At 42.4% G+C, this 14,791-nt stretch overlaps 1 protein-coding gene across 1 annotated transcript in view; it reads left to right on the top strand.

Annotated features, from left to right (window-relative positions):
- The window catches only part of SMAD3 (SMAD family member 3), a 355,242-nt gene extending 349,910 nt beyond the window's left edge, over nt 1-5,332 (top strand). Inside the window, exon 9 of the mRNA XM_078683044.1 lies at nt 2,319-5,332. Within this exon, the coding sequence (XP_078539170.1) occupies nt 2,319-2,442 (124 nt within the window). The 3' untranslated portion in view covers nt 2,443-5,332. The remainder of the gene's footprint in view (nt 1-2,318) is intronic.
- The last annotated feature ends 9,459 nt before the right edge of the window (nt 5,333-14,791 follow it).

A 14,791-nucleotide genomic window follows, 5' to 3' on the forward strand; every position in this document is an offset into this window, starting at 1 on the left:
AACACCACTCACATTTACAAAACACTACTGTGTGGACATGTTTGCGTGCCACAAAAATCACAGGAATAGAAACCTCAAAATATCCAGACAGCCAGTTTCTGTTTAAATTCATAAAGATGCTCACATGTGAACAATGTTTTGATTTCTCATTTGCTGCATCACAGCTGCTCCATATTGAGAATTTGGCCGCAAAAGCAATATTTATTCTGAGAACGTTCGACCAAATTGCTGATTGCCTCTAATAATTACATTGTATATCAATACACAAAAGCATCATTTGTGTCATACATAAAAGGTTTATGGCTAATTATTGAATGTTTTTTTTCCTCAGAAATTTAACAAAGGTCCTTTTGTGCAACTTGCGAACCAGTACCCAACTACTGTTTCGTATCCCCAGACTAGAACAGAGATGGGGCCATATATCCATAGTTTAGTGAGCACCTTCCTGGGAAACCCATCCTTTGTCCCTCCTTCCTGAATCTGATCTTTCACAGTTTCATATTTTACATTTACTTGTAATCAAGGAGACCCCTTATGACACACAAGTAGTTCATGAGTATACGATTACCACGTACCACTATTATCATCAATATCTTCCTCTTGTTTGCATTGTGTGACTGATGTGTAAAAAGCCTTACCTTTCTGTTCCCTCTTCAGTCCTTTCCTTTGGTGGAAAAAAGTGGTGTGCTACCCAAGGGTAGACAGATACATTATTACCCTCGCAACTCCTGGCTCAGATCCCTCGGTTTAACCATCAAAGGCTTGGAGGGAGCTCCTTCGCCCTTAAAGCTGCTCTGGCATGGAATGCCCTGCCGCTAGCTCTGCGTGGCATTCAAGATCCTGCGACTTTTAAGAAAAAGTGAAAAACCTTTCTCTTTTAGCTCTGCCTCTGTTCTGGTCCCCTTTTTAGGTTCGCGCTGGGACACTCTGAGTATCCGTGCGCGCTTCCAATTCATATAACATAACATATAACATAGGACTGAGAACCATCCTTAAGTTCCTGCCTAAGGTGTTCTCCCTGCTCGGTAGCAGAGAGAACAGTGCAATGCGCTCTCATGTATTATCATGTATCACTTCGAATGGACTAAGCCTTTCTGTAGGTCAGACCAACCCTTTGTGTTCTTCACTAAGCCTCACAAACCTATATCCAGAGAAGGTATTGCAAGATGGAAGGTTAAATGCATTCAGACCTGCTATTACAAAACCAAGACAGCTCTTCCTGTTACACCCAGGGCACACACTACACGAAAAAAGGCTGCGACTGTTCCCTTCCTAGGGAACATTTCCCTAGCTGACATATGTGAATCAGCCTCCTGGTCAACCCCACAACAATTCACCAAAAACTACTATGTGGACCTTATTTCAGATCTGCATCTTCCACATGCTAGCCACCACTTGTAGAAGGTAGTGCTTTACAGTCTATGTAGGGCCTGTATGTCTACAGCAACACATCCTACCAACATAAAATGTTACTTCCTTGTAAGCACCTGTTTGTAGCGTGTAGTGCTGCAGATTCACATACTCCTGCCCCACCCTGGAAGCATATGCTCTAATTTCAGATCTCTTCTCTCTACTATTTAAGCTCCTTTTGCAATACGCATGTGCATCACACTCTTTGTACTCAACACTCCATGGTAGTCTCACCCGCTGTGCAGAGAAAAATCTAACATGAAGTTGGTGCCCATTCGCATTGCCAGCTAGGGGAAGAGTCACTATATACTTGTGGCTCAAAAAAGTTCTTCAAAGAAAAAAAAATTTAAAGTCCAAGTTTAAGACTAGATGGGTGGAGAATACAGAACATGAGAATCTACAGCACCACACGCTACAAACCGATACTTACAATTTAAGTAACATATTCCTTACTACAAATGTTGGCTTTTCTTTGAAGGCTAAATAATTAATCATGAAAGCAAAGATGTTGATTCGATTCATGCACCTAGGGGAACACAGTTGATTCCAGCTGTCATAAATGTAGAGGAACAGAGCACATTACGCTTCTTAGTAGTGGTTTCCATAGGTGGTTTTTAAGGGCTATTGACCTTTTCCTCTCATATTGGCTCAAAATTGATTTATTTTCTGGAGAAAAAAATACAATCTAAAATAGAAGTAGGTAGGTGCAGCTAGATTTGAGGTTGTGTCTGAGAACGCATTAATCAAAATGCTAACCTGATGGATGAGAATACTTTTTTAAAGTTCAAGCATGCATCTCATGTAGGTTCAGTCTTTTCACAAAGATGTCTGTTTTTTTAAAGGCTTGTGCATATAGATTTTTTTCCTTAATCATTAACCCTACGTTTTCACTTGTTTTTATCTCTTAGGCGTCAAACTGTGACCAGCACCCCATGTTGGATTGAATTGCACCTCAATGGACCTTTACAATGGCTAGACAAAGTTCTCACACAAATGGGTAGCCCAAACCTCCGTTGCTCCAGTGAATCATAAAGGATCTTTCTTTGGGTGTGAATTATGAGCACGGGTGAAACATATGAAACAAAACACTAGAACAATGCAAAGTGCTCACAAATGTCCTATTTATGGATTGTTGAACTTTGAGAAAATGCTGATGTCAACTAGTGGCCTCTAATGGCACTTTACAAACACGAGATTAGCACTTCGGTGGCATGAATATGGGCCATATAATTCATCAAGGAGAAAGGCGTTTGCGTCAAATAAGACAAACTCATACTACGTATATTGTGCTGCTGGTTATCTACATAGCCTTGTCTAGATTGGTTGACAGAGTCATATGCAGAAGTGGAGATCAATCATCCAGAAGACAGGCTCACTTACTCAGGAGTCTTGATTTTTACTAGTGCATCATACAGCAGGCAGCAGTGCATTTTTTTTAGTCACATCTTCTCAAGAATTCTTTATGCACTTCAGTCAAAATCGGGCACAGTTTTGTGCTACTTTAAAAAGATGCCTAGTGCAAAGATTAACAATTTGTTAGATTTAGTTTTGTTTAAAATAACAGCATTAGTACCAATCCCTGTCCGAGAGGGCTGTTGATCAGGCCTTTCTTATTGACCGGGTTCTTCCTTCTTGCTCCTAGGAGCATCAGATGTTTCAGTAGTACTACACAAACTGTTAAAAGGGTTAAAGACCTTTATGGTGTGACTAGTACTACTGCAGAGCCTCCTTCAGTTCTGAACATCTCCTTTCCGCTGTTAGAGGCGTATCAGAAGCAGTGTGCTACATGCAAAACTTATTCCCATGTTAGCAGAGGAATTGGCGCAATACCTCAGAGAGGCACATGGGCTATGAAATCATTGAAAACACGTGCCAAATAAGTTTTATTGGCAGATTTCTTGGTTGTCTAGCACAACCAAGAAATAAACCTGCCAGTGTGCTGAGGGGGGGTTTAATATCTCTCACGCATTAACTCACTGGTCCTTTTGTATCAAGTGGCACCTTTTATTTTAAATCTCTTTTTAATACCGAATATAAGTCGTTAATGCTTTGGGCAACCTTGTGTAGTTCGCCTAAAAGCCTTCACTTTTTTGACCAAATGTATTATTCACCATGATTTTTCATGGCTTTGAGGTATTGTCAACATATAATTGTGTTGTTAAGTAGAAATGCATTGTCTTGTCAAATGCTTTGCTGGCTGTGGATTTTTTATAATGTATGGGCATAGTGTCCAGAAAACCTTTTTAATGTAATCAATAGATTTTTAATGTCCAGGTTTTTACATAACTTTGTCTATAATGCCGTTTGCTAATTTTATTGACAAGGTTTGTGCCTATGAATTTTGTACTGTTGCGATTTTTATGGTGGCTTGCCATTGTTTATTAACATTTACCTGAAAGATCAGGTGTGCAGGCATTGCCCCATCACGTCCGAAGACGCAGCGGAGGCCGAAGATATTCTCAACACCGGTAGCAAAGCTAGCCTTTGTTTTGAAGACTCCATTGGCGTTCAAAGCACCTTTGGATCTAAAAATAGCCTGGGTGCCTAAGCCATCGGTGTCAAAGACAACATTGGATCCAAAGCCGGTATCTGCACCAAAGCCTATATCAGAGACAAAAATGCCCTTGAAGCAAGGCTGCAATGACTCACAGCACCACATCATGCAACGCCTCCAAGAGGAATTGCACAAGAAAAACAGTAGTATACTAACACGTCCTTTCATTTAAGTCTCTGGTGGTGTAAAAAGCAGCTGCCAATGAGAATGTGACCAATAGTGGAGGAAAACAACAAACTGTATTTTGTGAAATCCAGCTGGTTGTACTGAACACTTTGGCAAGAAAAGTATGCTCAAATGCACAATAGGGATAAATACGTTCCTTTTATCTCTGTGAGATGGGAATTACCTTCCAAGACACTCCATGATGCTGTGTCTGTATTGGCTGTAAAAAGCCAACATCCGTACATAAGCTTCTGTAACATGTCTTTTGTATAACATGTGAGCTTGTAATCCAATTTATTTTTGCATTTCTCTTCTAATATGTTTTAATATTATTATGTGTATTCTATCAAGGCTCTGTGGCAGCTTTTTATAATGTGGAGTTTTGAAGACATCATGACTTAACTATGGATTCCAAGTACTAGGGTAATTCAAGAAGAAATAAATGTGCACTGTAGTACCCCTTTAATGCACATATCCCCACTTGGAATTAATCCCAATAGAAGTGACATGACTGGTAAATGTGTGTAAAATCATGACAGACTTTTTGATGTTATTGCAAAAGAAATAGATGGGCGTCTTACAAACAGTATCAGGAGATTAAACAGCTGAAAGTAAAAGCTGCACCTCACAAAATGCTGATATGCTTACAGTAGCAGAACACTCGTCTATGAGCTGCTTCCTGTAATTCACAAAAGTCTGATTTACATCATGAGCATTGGAAGTTCTAAAAATCATAGTTATTATTAATTTTGGTTTTGGTGTGATTGCAAACAAGGCAATATGGCGCATTGGTACCTCTAGACATTTTGATAACTGTTCACTGTATTCAGTGCCAAGGTCAACATGTGTCCTTCAACTCTATATAACATATGACTGGAAAATCAAAAAGCAGCTTTATAGAGTAGGCTTGTTGGTACAAATCCTTCATCATTGCTGAGGCTGATGTTCAAATGTATTGCAGACGTGACGTAGAAAGCCTTGGAAATCCACATTTATTGTATGGGGTATATATAACTCCTTTCTGTCATCTGTTCTTTCCTACAATATAAGAAAATGTTTTTCTGTATTATAACTTCTGTTTTCAAACCAACATTTTTCTTGTTTTTGATTACAGTAGCTTTTCTGGGGAAAATATGTAAACTTATTCACTGCATATTTTTAAAAGCGTCCTTAAAATATATCTCAAACATAACGTGTCTTGTACATTTTTGTGTTTGTTAGAATATCTCCTGCTATCGGAGGAAGAATCTAAGAGCACATTTTACAGAAAATGTTGGGTGTTGTGATGTGATGGGGGACTTAAATATTCCCCATGAAGACTGAAAGATCCATACCCAATTGGCTGTTAGGGTCCATTTGATGTAATGACAGGAGGGTCTCTTAATATTACTATTTATCCACTTTGTGTAGATTGTTTATGCTTGTTTAAATGCAACTTCTTTCACTTTTGTCGTATTTTGTTTTTGCTTTATTTTGTTTTTGCTTATTCATTTATTTTCAGAGTAAAGTTTTTATCCTATGTTGATTGTTTCCTTTCTTTATCGTTTGAGAGGTTTAACTCCTTAACCGCGGCGGTTTTTCCGCCGCGGTGCGGGCGTTCTAAAGAGTGGGTGGAGCTCCGTCAGCGGTTGGCTGACGGCAGCACCCGCGAGGTAGTTCTCCTGTCGGCCAACGGCCGACGGGAGCACGGAAGGGGTTAAGGTTTAGTACTTTCATTTTTAGCCTTGTTTAGTGTACTTTGTTGTGTTATTTCAGTTTTTCCTACCTTATTCCAAAATGGAGTTCACTCCTTTCAGATTTTGCAATTCTAAGAATATTACAGTCTGCAGCATTACTGGCTGTCTACCCCCTAACAATGACACCATTGTGCATTGTTGTAATCCACAGTTGTCAGAGAGATAGATGAGGACAATGTCTCTTTTCGCACTGACATTGCACGATCTTCTGGAATTAGAAGTAGAGGATCATCCTGAAACTGCTACCTCGGCTTGGTTAAATGATAATTCTTCTGAAATGTACAATAACAATCACAATCAAGGGCCAATGAGACTCAACCCAAAAACCTTTTTCTTTAGCAGTATTTAGGAACAAATATACTCATGACTCCGTATTGAGTCTAAGACTGTTATCCTCAAAAGGGTCTCTTTTGTTAAGCTCCAGATTAATCCAGGAAATGTATGATTTTCTCCTGGACAGATTATATTTCTGTGTCTGGAGTCACTCGCCACTTTTGAGCAGTTTGTTGTTGGTCTTACTCTTCAAAAGTGTTAGAATCTGAACATCCTCAGTGTCTAGAAATGGTTCACTTCATGTTTTACATTTTTGTAGAGGAATTATCCCCAGCAAAGGCTGCCTTGTAATATTGTTACTCTTAATTCATTAAGTAGAAGTGGTAAGTTCACTATTTCGTCACAAAACACAGGAGAACCAAATGGTTTTCAGACACCTTAAACACATGCAGTGAAGATTTTATAGAACCCTTCATACATAAACCGAGTTGATGTTGACCTTTCCATTTGAGTCCAGAGAAGGATCACGGAGTGCCTAGCCCAGACCCTGTTTTGTAAAGGAACATTTAGTGTCAAGTTTTATTGTTTCCACCACAAGAGACATGTTTGTGAACCCAGCCTCAGTCTCTGCAGTTGTAAATAGGAAAAGTAATGCAATTGACTGCTAGGAAGACAATCCCTATTTGATTGTCAAAGGCTGTTTTTCAGTGTACATATGATAAATGATATTGCAAAAAATGCTCAATTTTATTTTTAGTAGTAAGGCATTCTCAAACTAGGGAAAAAATGACTGAATTTTGATAACTAAACTTCATTTTATCATTTTCAGTCTTGTCTTTAACATAGATCTGTTGAGTAATTATATGCTGCTTTCAGCTTAGGTATATATTTTTGTTTTGAAAAGTGTCCCTTCTTTGGGAGGGAAAAGGCTGTCTCTGACCCCCACCCCTCCACACACAAAGTCGGTGCGGTATATCTGCCGGTCTCACACTCAGTCAAGCACTGTAACATCTGTGTAAAAAAAATATATTCCAACAGGACTTTGAAGGACTGAGAAGGCATCAGACTCGGATGCATGATCCCGGACAGGAGAGTGTAGGAGAGCAGGAGGAAGAAGAAACAGTAGAAGAGTCATCCTCTCATTCGTTCTCTGAAAGACAGCCTGCTTCTGAGAAGGGTCGGCATAGTGGGAGATCCAGGGAAAGGAGATCAGGAAAACACTGACCACATCACTGTCATTCAAGATCAGCGGAAAAGGTATTGACTTCAAAGGTTTTGCCTCTGTCCTGCAGTTCATTGAAGGAGGGTTCGGTGTCTACTTCTCAGCGACATTATTGAGAGAATGTCAACACATGAAGTCTTCATACGCTCACCGACGAAAGCTGGTCACAGTTCGACGTTGAAGGCAACGGTGAGAACAGCATCTAAATCAGCTTCGACTTTGATATCCGTGGGATTCCCATCACTGAAATCAAAGACAGATCACCATCACACCTGTCCATGTCTTAAAAGAGATGCCATAGGACTTATTCTAAGTCCCCATCAACTTGGAAATGGCTAAAAGTGTTCCCATCCTCTACGACTGTAAAACCTATGACTGGTACACCATCCCCATCAATTATGTCTTTAGCCTCGATGTTGCCTCTACATTCACTGCGACTAGCATCACCTTATCAACAAGGTGTGTCCCCTGATGTGACACCCTGTTTTTCAACTTCATCTTTGACCCAAAAAAAACTGGATTGCTTACCTAAACTTCCGCAAGACTCTGCTGCATCCAATCACACCGGATCAACATCCACTTTCTTTCAAGCCTATTGGCCAAAAAAAACCTTTGTGGATCCACTTCAGGTTTGTTTGCAATCCTTACAGTTGTTGTCTCTAAAAATGATATCGAGACCAAATTCAATTTCTTCACTACGCAAAAGAAGATCATCTCTAATGTATTCTTCAGCCTCTTCCCATCGTACTGCAGAAAGGAGAGAAAGGTATAAAGGACCTTCCTGGTCTCCCATTAAAGACTCAGATGATACTAATTAATCTTATACTCTAACTTCGCCAGCTGCGTCACCATTTTGTCTCTTCCATTGAAGACTTTGCGACCTTTCAAGAAGTACTTATCAAGGGAACAGCTAAACTGAACATTCTTTTGGCGGCTCTGCATCTTACAGTTTCTATAATTCTAGAAACTGCAGTTATGAAACCCTTGCTTCCTCAAGTATCGGGCCTGCTTGACATCGCAGAGGAAACGTTTCTTACCCTTGTCATTATAAAGTTTGCCATTCGACACCTAGTGAAAAAATATAAGACACTACAATAGGAACTAGACTTCTTGAAAACGGAACCAAAACCGATTCAGTTATGGTAACAGGTGAGAATAAGGTATGCTTCAGCTCTGGAAACTACATTAATCAAGAGCAAGAGAGAAAATGTCTGGATGCTACTGCCAGAAAAGTTTTTGTGACAGCCGCTACCTATTTAAAAAAAATAAAAGTTCAATGGCACGCCTCAGAAGGTATCAGAGGGAAGTATGCCAGGACATGCGATCCTTTACAAATGACTTGATAAAACCGCGGTAGCAAGACTTTGCTTGAATGTAGCATGACAATTCATTGATTTCTAACTTAATTATTAGTGTAGCAGTTGATTCTATAGAATTTGCAGCCATGGGATACTGTCTAGAATTATATATATTCGCAGATCTTATTGTCTTCACCTTGGTATGTTGTTTGTGTATGTATGGTGCACTTGTCACCCGTGAAGCTATCCAGAATATATGTAGCTCATACGTGAAACCAGCCTTGAAGGACTTAAAACTCGAAGAGCCAGATCTTTAGCTTCTTGCAGAGGCCCAGAAGAGAAGAAGAGACTGCGATGTGTTGTGGTAGGTCTTTCCCAGTGGTAGGAGCCTGGTATGAGAAAGCACGACCCCCTGCTCTGCTTATGTGTGTGCACATGGGGTGTGAACTAATGAGGGACGAGCAGAGCTGAGGTGTCTGGAAGGGTGGTGGAAGTGAATGCACCTATTCAGATAGGCAGGACATGTATTGCAGAATGCTTTGTATGTGTGGGCAAGGAGTTCAAAGTGTGTGCGCTTGTGTATCGGGAGCCAGTGGAGTACCTGAAGGTGGAGTGTGATGTGAACTCTGTGTGGGAGGTTAAGAACTAGTCTGGATGCTACTTTTTGGATGGTCTGCAGTCTTGTGCGCTGGTTGATTATCCCTGCATAAAAGGTGCTCCCATAGTCTAGTGATAATGAGGTCTTGGGTGATTTTGGGTTTTCTGGGTGTTGACTTGTAGCCACTCAAAGAATTTATTCAGCATCTTTAGAGTGCTGAAACAGGACAAGGCTACAGCGTTGACTTGGGTGGCCATGTCCCATTTGTTGTCTATGATGCTTTTGAGGCTGGTGGGGGAGTGGCCAACCACGCATGAAGATGGCTGTGTTCTAAGGAGCTCCCGGGCCCATTCTCCCTTTGAAACCACCATTCATCCTGCATATTAGGGCTCTACTGCTACCGGCACTGGATGCCTACTGCTGTTCCACTGTTGTGGAGGTCTGCCAAGGCCGCGGCGAGGCGAGGGGGATGGTGTCTAGGCTGAGTTGGGAGGCAGATGCTCCTGGTCATTTGCGTGATCAGGGCCTGGAATCCTGACGTCCATGCTCCTGTCTGCCCGACCAGTTTCGACCTCCAATCTGCCTACTGTGGAAGAGAACCCATGTGAGTGTCCGTGTCAGGACCAGGCAGACACATTGGCGACTGGAGAGTGTGGAGCGCACTGTCTGGAAAGACCTGCAATGCCCTCGATCTATGACTCGTGCTTGCCCTGTGCTCTCCCGGGCAGAGGGCCGCTGTGGCGGCTTAGCCCATGTGGTCTCTGGCTGCCCGCACTCTGGGACGAGGAAGGAGAAGATCAGTGAGCCTCTGCTGCGCCACACTATTGTTGAGTACCTTCCAGCTGGGAGGGCCCCTTCATGCCGCATTACTCCTGGGTGAGAACTCCCCATGTTGAGCCTACTGAATCAGGATCCCACTACTACACAGCAGGCCCAGAGTGAAGACCAAGGAGAAAGTGGGGGTAACTGTACCTGCAGTGGGTGCCTGCTACTCTGCCACCCCCTTCGGAGAGACGTGGAGAGTGCCAGCGAGGATACTGTGGCTGCATCGTAGCACCCTGCAGGGTAGGCCGCACGCTGGACTCTGCCATGACCACGAGTATTCCAAGACAACACTGTGGCATGCCTTAGGCCCACGGGGTGCTGCTTATTGCTGTTGGAGGGTTCAGACGACATTGGGTTGCCTCTGTAACAATATTTTGTCACTGGCTCCTGCAGTACTCTTGGGGTGCCTGATGTAGGATTGGGACTAAGGTGGACCACCCTGTGAGAGGTGAAGCCGTGATTTTGTTAATGCACCCCTGGGAGCATCCAGTGGCACCCTTCCCCACCGTAGTTTAAATGTCCATCATGGGCATGAATCGTGCAGTCAAAGGTGGGGTGAGCAGATCCAATGAAGACTGCTCCCCTCCTAAATGGGGATGAACTCTCAATGGCGATAAACTCTCAATGGCAACTGCAAGCAGGGGGAAGTCTGGGTCACAGTTGATGGGCCCTAAACTTGACCGCATTCTGGCAATGATCAATATGCTAAGGATACTTTCGAATCCAAAATAGACTAAGTCTTTATGGTCCTTGGAATTTTACGGGATGATCATAGAAGACGGTCAGGGACAAAGTCAAGTGCCTTGACGAAACTGAGGTGCACACTGTGGTCCAGGGGTTGTGGCACTAGGGGGGAGTTCTTGGTGCAGAGATCCAACCTGCATAACAATATGGGGCTGAGGATGGAGAGTGTGGTTACCATCCAAGGAAGATGACCACTTAGACAACTCCCCCACGCCTGTGGTCAAAATCGGCCTGTATCGCCACTGACCTACGTTTCCAATTCATGATGACACATCCCTGAGTTGCTAAAGATGGGGTGCAGCCGGTGCAGATAACATAGGACCGGTTTCTTCATAGGGGCCCCCAGCCAGTACACGCCCTGCCTGATTGCAAAATGGCCATTATGGGGACATCGCGAAAGGATGAATGCCCCCTGACAAGCCTATACGAGTAACAGGACGAAAAACCCCATAAGACTGACACTCCTGGCATATCTACTCAGGATAGGTGTCACCTTTTTTAATGCCCACTCTCTCTAAACCAGTACCTTGCGCAGAGAAGAGTCCATCCTCATGCCTGTCAGATTCTAGCGTGTTCTTCAGTAGAACCACGGGATACCCCATAAGACCTCACTCAAGCAGCTTTGTATCTTTTCCCTGTATGCCTCTCTAATATCTTACTGCCCACCAAAGTAGAGTCCGATTGGGGGAACTTGAATGACGGCTGGCTGCCACACGGAGATAGAATATATTAGAAAGACATAGGTCCTAAGCAACAATTTGATAGTACCACAATGTAATATAGACCACAATAGGCTCTATATATATTTATTTTCCTTGTCCAGCCGGACAGGAAACTTTAATAGTTAAATAAACAATAATCTTATTTTCGATACTGGTACACAGCAATAAGTCATTGCAGCGCGACACACACCTGTGCCGTACCATAGAAAACAGGAAAGAAGACTAAGATGATAGGAAAGGGTGTATCAGGCAAAAGAGAAGAGCGGGGAAATCAAAAGGGGGGAGTGAAGAGGTGGTGCCGATGGGCACCGAGGTGGGCACGTCCTCCTCTTAACAGGGATAAAGGTCAATCAAACAAGGGCCACCTCGCAATGGGTGGGTGTATAACCGGATATTGTTGGAATACACCTTCTTTGTTAAAATACCCCTCACACACCAAAAGGGCCCTTGGTGTCATGCTTCATCATCGGGGTCTTCCCGTCCCGCTGCGGGGCGGGGCAGTGCTGCGACAAGGGGATACGCCGGAGCACCTTTAGATGGAAGTGCTATGTGTATGGAGTGAGTGTCAGTGGGGTCAGGAGTGAGATATAGGTGAAATGTTAAAAAATACCTGGCCTAGTGGAAAAAAGGATATTTATTAAACACTGGCTGGTATTGTTAAAAGAAAAGTGAAGCGGAGAGATGGAGCTGATTAATGGGCTCTCTCTCCTATGTGGGTCAACATGTTTCGAGGCGCTAGGCCTCTTCGTCAGGACCTTAGGGGAGATCCCCCTGTCACTCACTAGTGTTTCGTCCACAAAGGTAGAAATGGTGTATATACAAAAAAAGTGAAAAAAAGGGAACTATGTGTGTAAATACAATTAATAATTACAACACTGCTATACTACCACACTGATAATGTAGTATGCTTTTCACAGGAGGAAGTAATGCCTCATGAGTCAGCTTTAGACTGAAGGGTATAGTGGGGTCCCAATGAGCCCCTAGCACGCTTGTGCTTCCTCCTTCGTCTGCTGCTTCCGTGGTTGTGCCACGATCCGAAAGGTTCATCCGAGTGTGCAGCGCTGCACACAGTTGATGGACACTGCACACTCGGATGAACCTTTCGGATCGTGGCACAGTCCACACGAGCGGATTATTGAATTCGGAGGACCGCCTTCGACATTGGCCATCAAGCCCCTCCGTAAACCCCATTAGTGAGCTCAACAGCGGGAAGTGACAATTCTTGCACCGCCGCTCGCAACAAGAGGATTCGGATGCCACCGATCCCACGCACCGTTCCAACAACGACGAAGGTTACATGCGCTTGTATTTGTACATTTAAGCGCTAGAACCATTCAAGCTTCAATTTGCCATACACGCCATTGATGACCGTTCCCTGGCGCTTTGAAACTCCCTCTCCTTTGGTGCAACCTTGCCACAGGCGCAATACAATAAGTAAACCAGGCAAACAAATTATTAAGTCCTGATGATGATCCCTTGTTAATTTGAGCGGGATCGAAACGTCGACTCCTTTAAGTGGGCATACAGTATATTCATTGTGTATTGTTTGTTTGCACCACTTCAGGATACACTGTTATAAATTTTATTGAGTCAAAACAGTGACCTGTCCGCTCTTCTCTTTTGCCTGATACACCCTTTCCTATCATCTTACTCTTCTTTCCTGTTTTCTATGGTACGGCACAGGAGTGTGTCGCGCTGCAATGACTTATTGCTGTGTACCAGTATCGAAAATAAGATTGTTGTTTATTTAACTATTAAAGTTTCCTGTCCGGCTGGACAAGGAAAATAAATATATATAGAGCCTATTGTGGTCTATATTACATTGTTGTACTATCAAACTGTTGCTTAGGACCTATGTCTTTCTAATATAATTGCTACCCATGGTCCTGAGCTACCCCCTGGGTCCCCTTGTCCTTCAAGAATTACACGGAGATAGAATAGCAGATAGAGATACAACCCCTGCATCTGGTTCCGCTTATATATCATGACACTTTGTGCTTATCTCCTAATGGGTGCTACAGATTTACTCATCATTTCTTTAGTCTCACAATCTGATCATAACTCCAGGGTTCTTCCTCCAAGTTAGCTCCAAAAGTGAATCAGAAGCTTATGAAGAGCCCCCACCACACTCTGACCTCTATCGTCAGCAATATACAGACCCCCATGATATTGCGGTGTAGATTTTCAAATTTTGCAGCACAAAAATATAAATTTTGCTGCACTTTATTTTACTATTTATCATTCATTTTCAGCCTTAATCAATGGCAACTGTTTTAGCAGAGTATTCCACTTTCAAATAAGCATGTTTAACGTGTCTGAGAGTGTTTGTTTGCTATGCTAAGTCCCTGAGTCCTGTATTGGCTGGCAGCAAAATGTTTCTCATGTTGCTGGCATCCAGTCAGAGCTTGCGGGATTTTGACTTCCGCAGGAGCGAGCTGGCCCAAGGGAAATAAAGGTCCTGGGGCCTATCATAACGCTCTATTTTTAAATTGACTCTCCCGTAAGAGTCTCAGACACTCTTGCAAGCCTAAAAGCCAAAATATATAATTATTTATATATATATATATATATATATATATATATATATATATATATATATATATAGTTACTAAAGTAATGATAACTCATGCCCTCGCTATGCACTGCATATGCCCTCATGTATTGCATCACTCATTACATATCCTATGATCATTGATAAAATCGATACGATATCTGAACTTGCATCATTGACAGCTGTGCATTGTGGGCGTGAGTTATTTTTACTTTAAATTGTTAGTTAAAATGACATTTTTATCCAACTATAACGTCACTTTAACCTGTTTTCTTCAGTGTATGCTTAAAGTCCTGCCGGGTATTACAACGTGTTATAAAGGCCAACCTGTTTTAATGCCCACAGAGAAAAGACATAACATCTGCTATTCGCTGGCAATGTATCATTCTGCCAATCAGGAAGTGCTTCCATTAGATTAGAGGAGATTATGAAAAAGAAACAACTGTGCTGTTTATCATGTTCAGTTATTTTTCTTTTGCATACATTCAACACAGAGAGCAATATTTCTGTTACTTTTTTTCAGCATTACCAAAGTCAGTAGGACCGACTTTAATGTGATAAAACAACATTCATGCATACAATGCACGCAAGCAGTACCTGTGAATGCTCCTCTTTTCATTTGTTTGGTACACTAAACCCAGACCTATTGGCTTTGCCAATGCTCGTTTCTACTCTCCAAGGCAACGTGGCTTC

Source organism: Lissotriton helveticus, chromosome 3_1 (genome assembly GCF_964261635.1).
Source record: "Lissotriton helveticus chromosome 3_1, aLisHel1.1, whole genome shotgun sequence".
Taxonomy (NCBI): domain Eukaryota; kingdom Metazoa; phylum Chordata; class Amphibia; order Caudata; family Salamandridae; genus Lissotriton; species Lissotriton helveticus.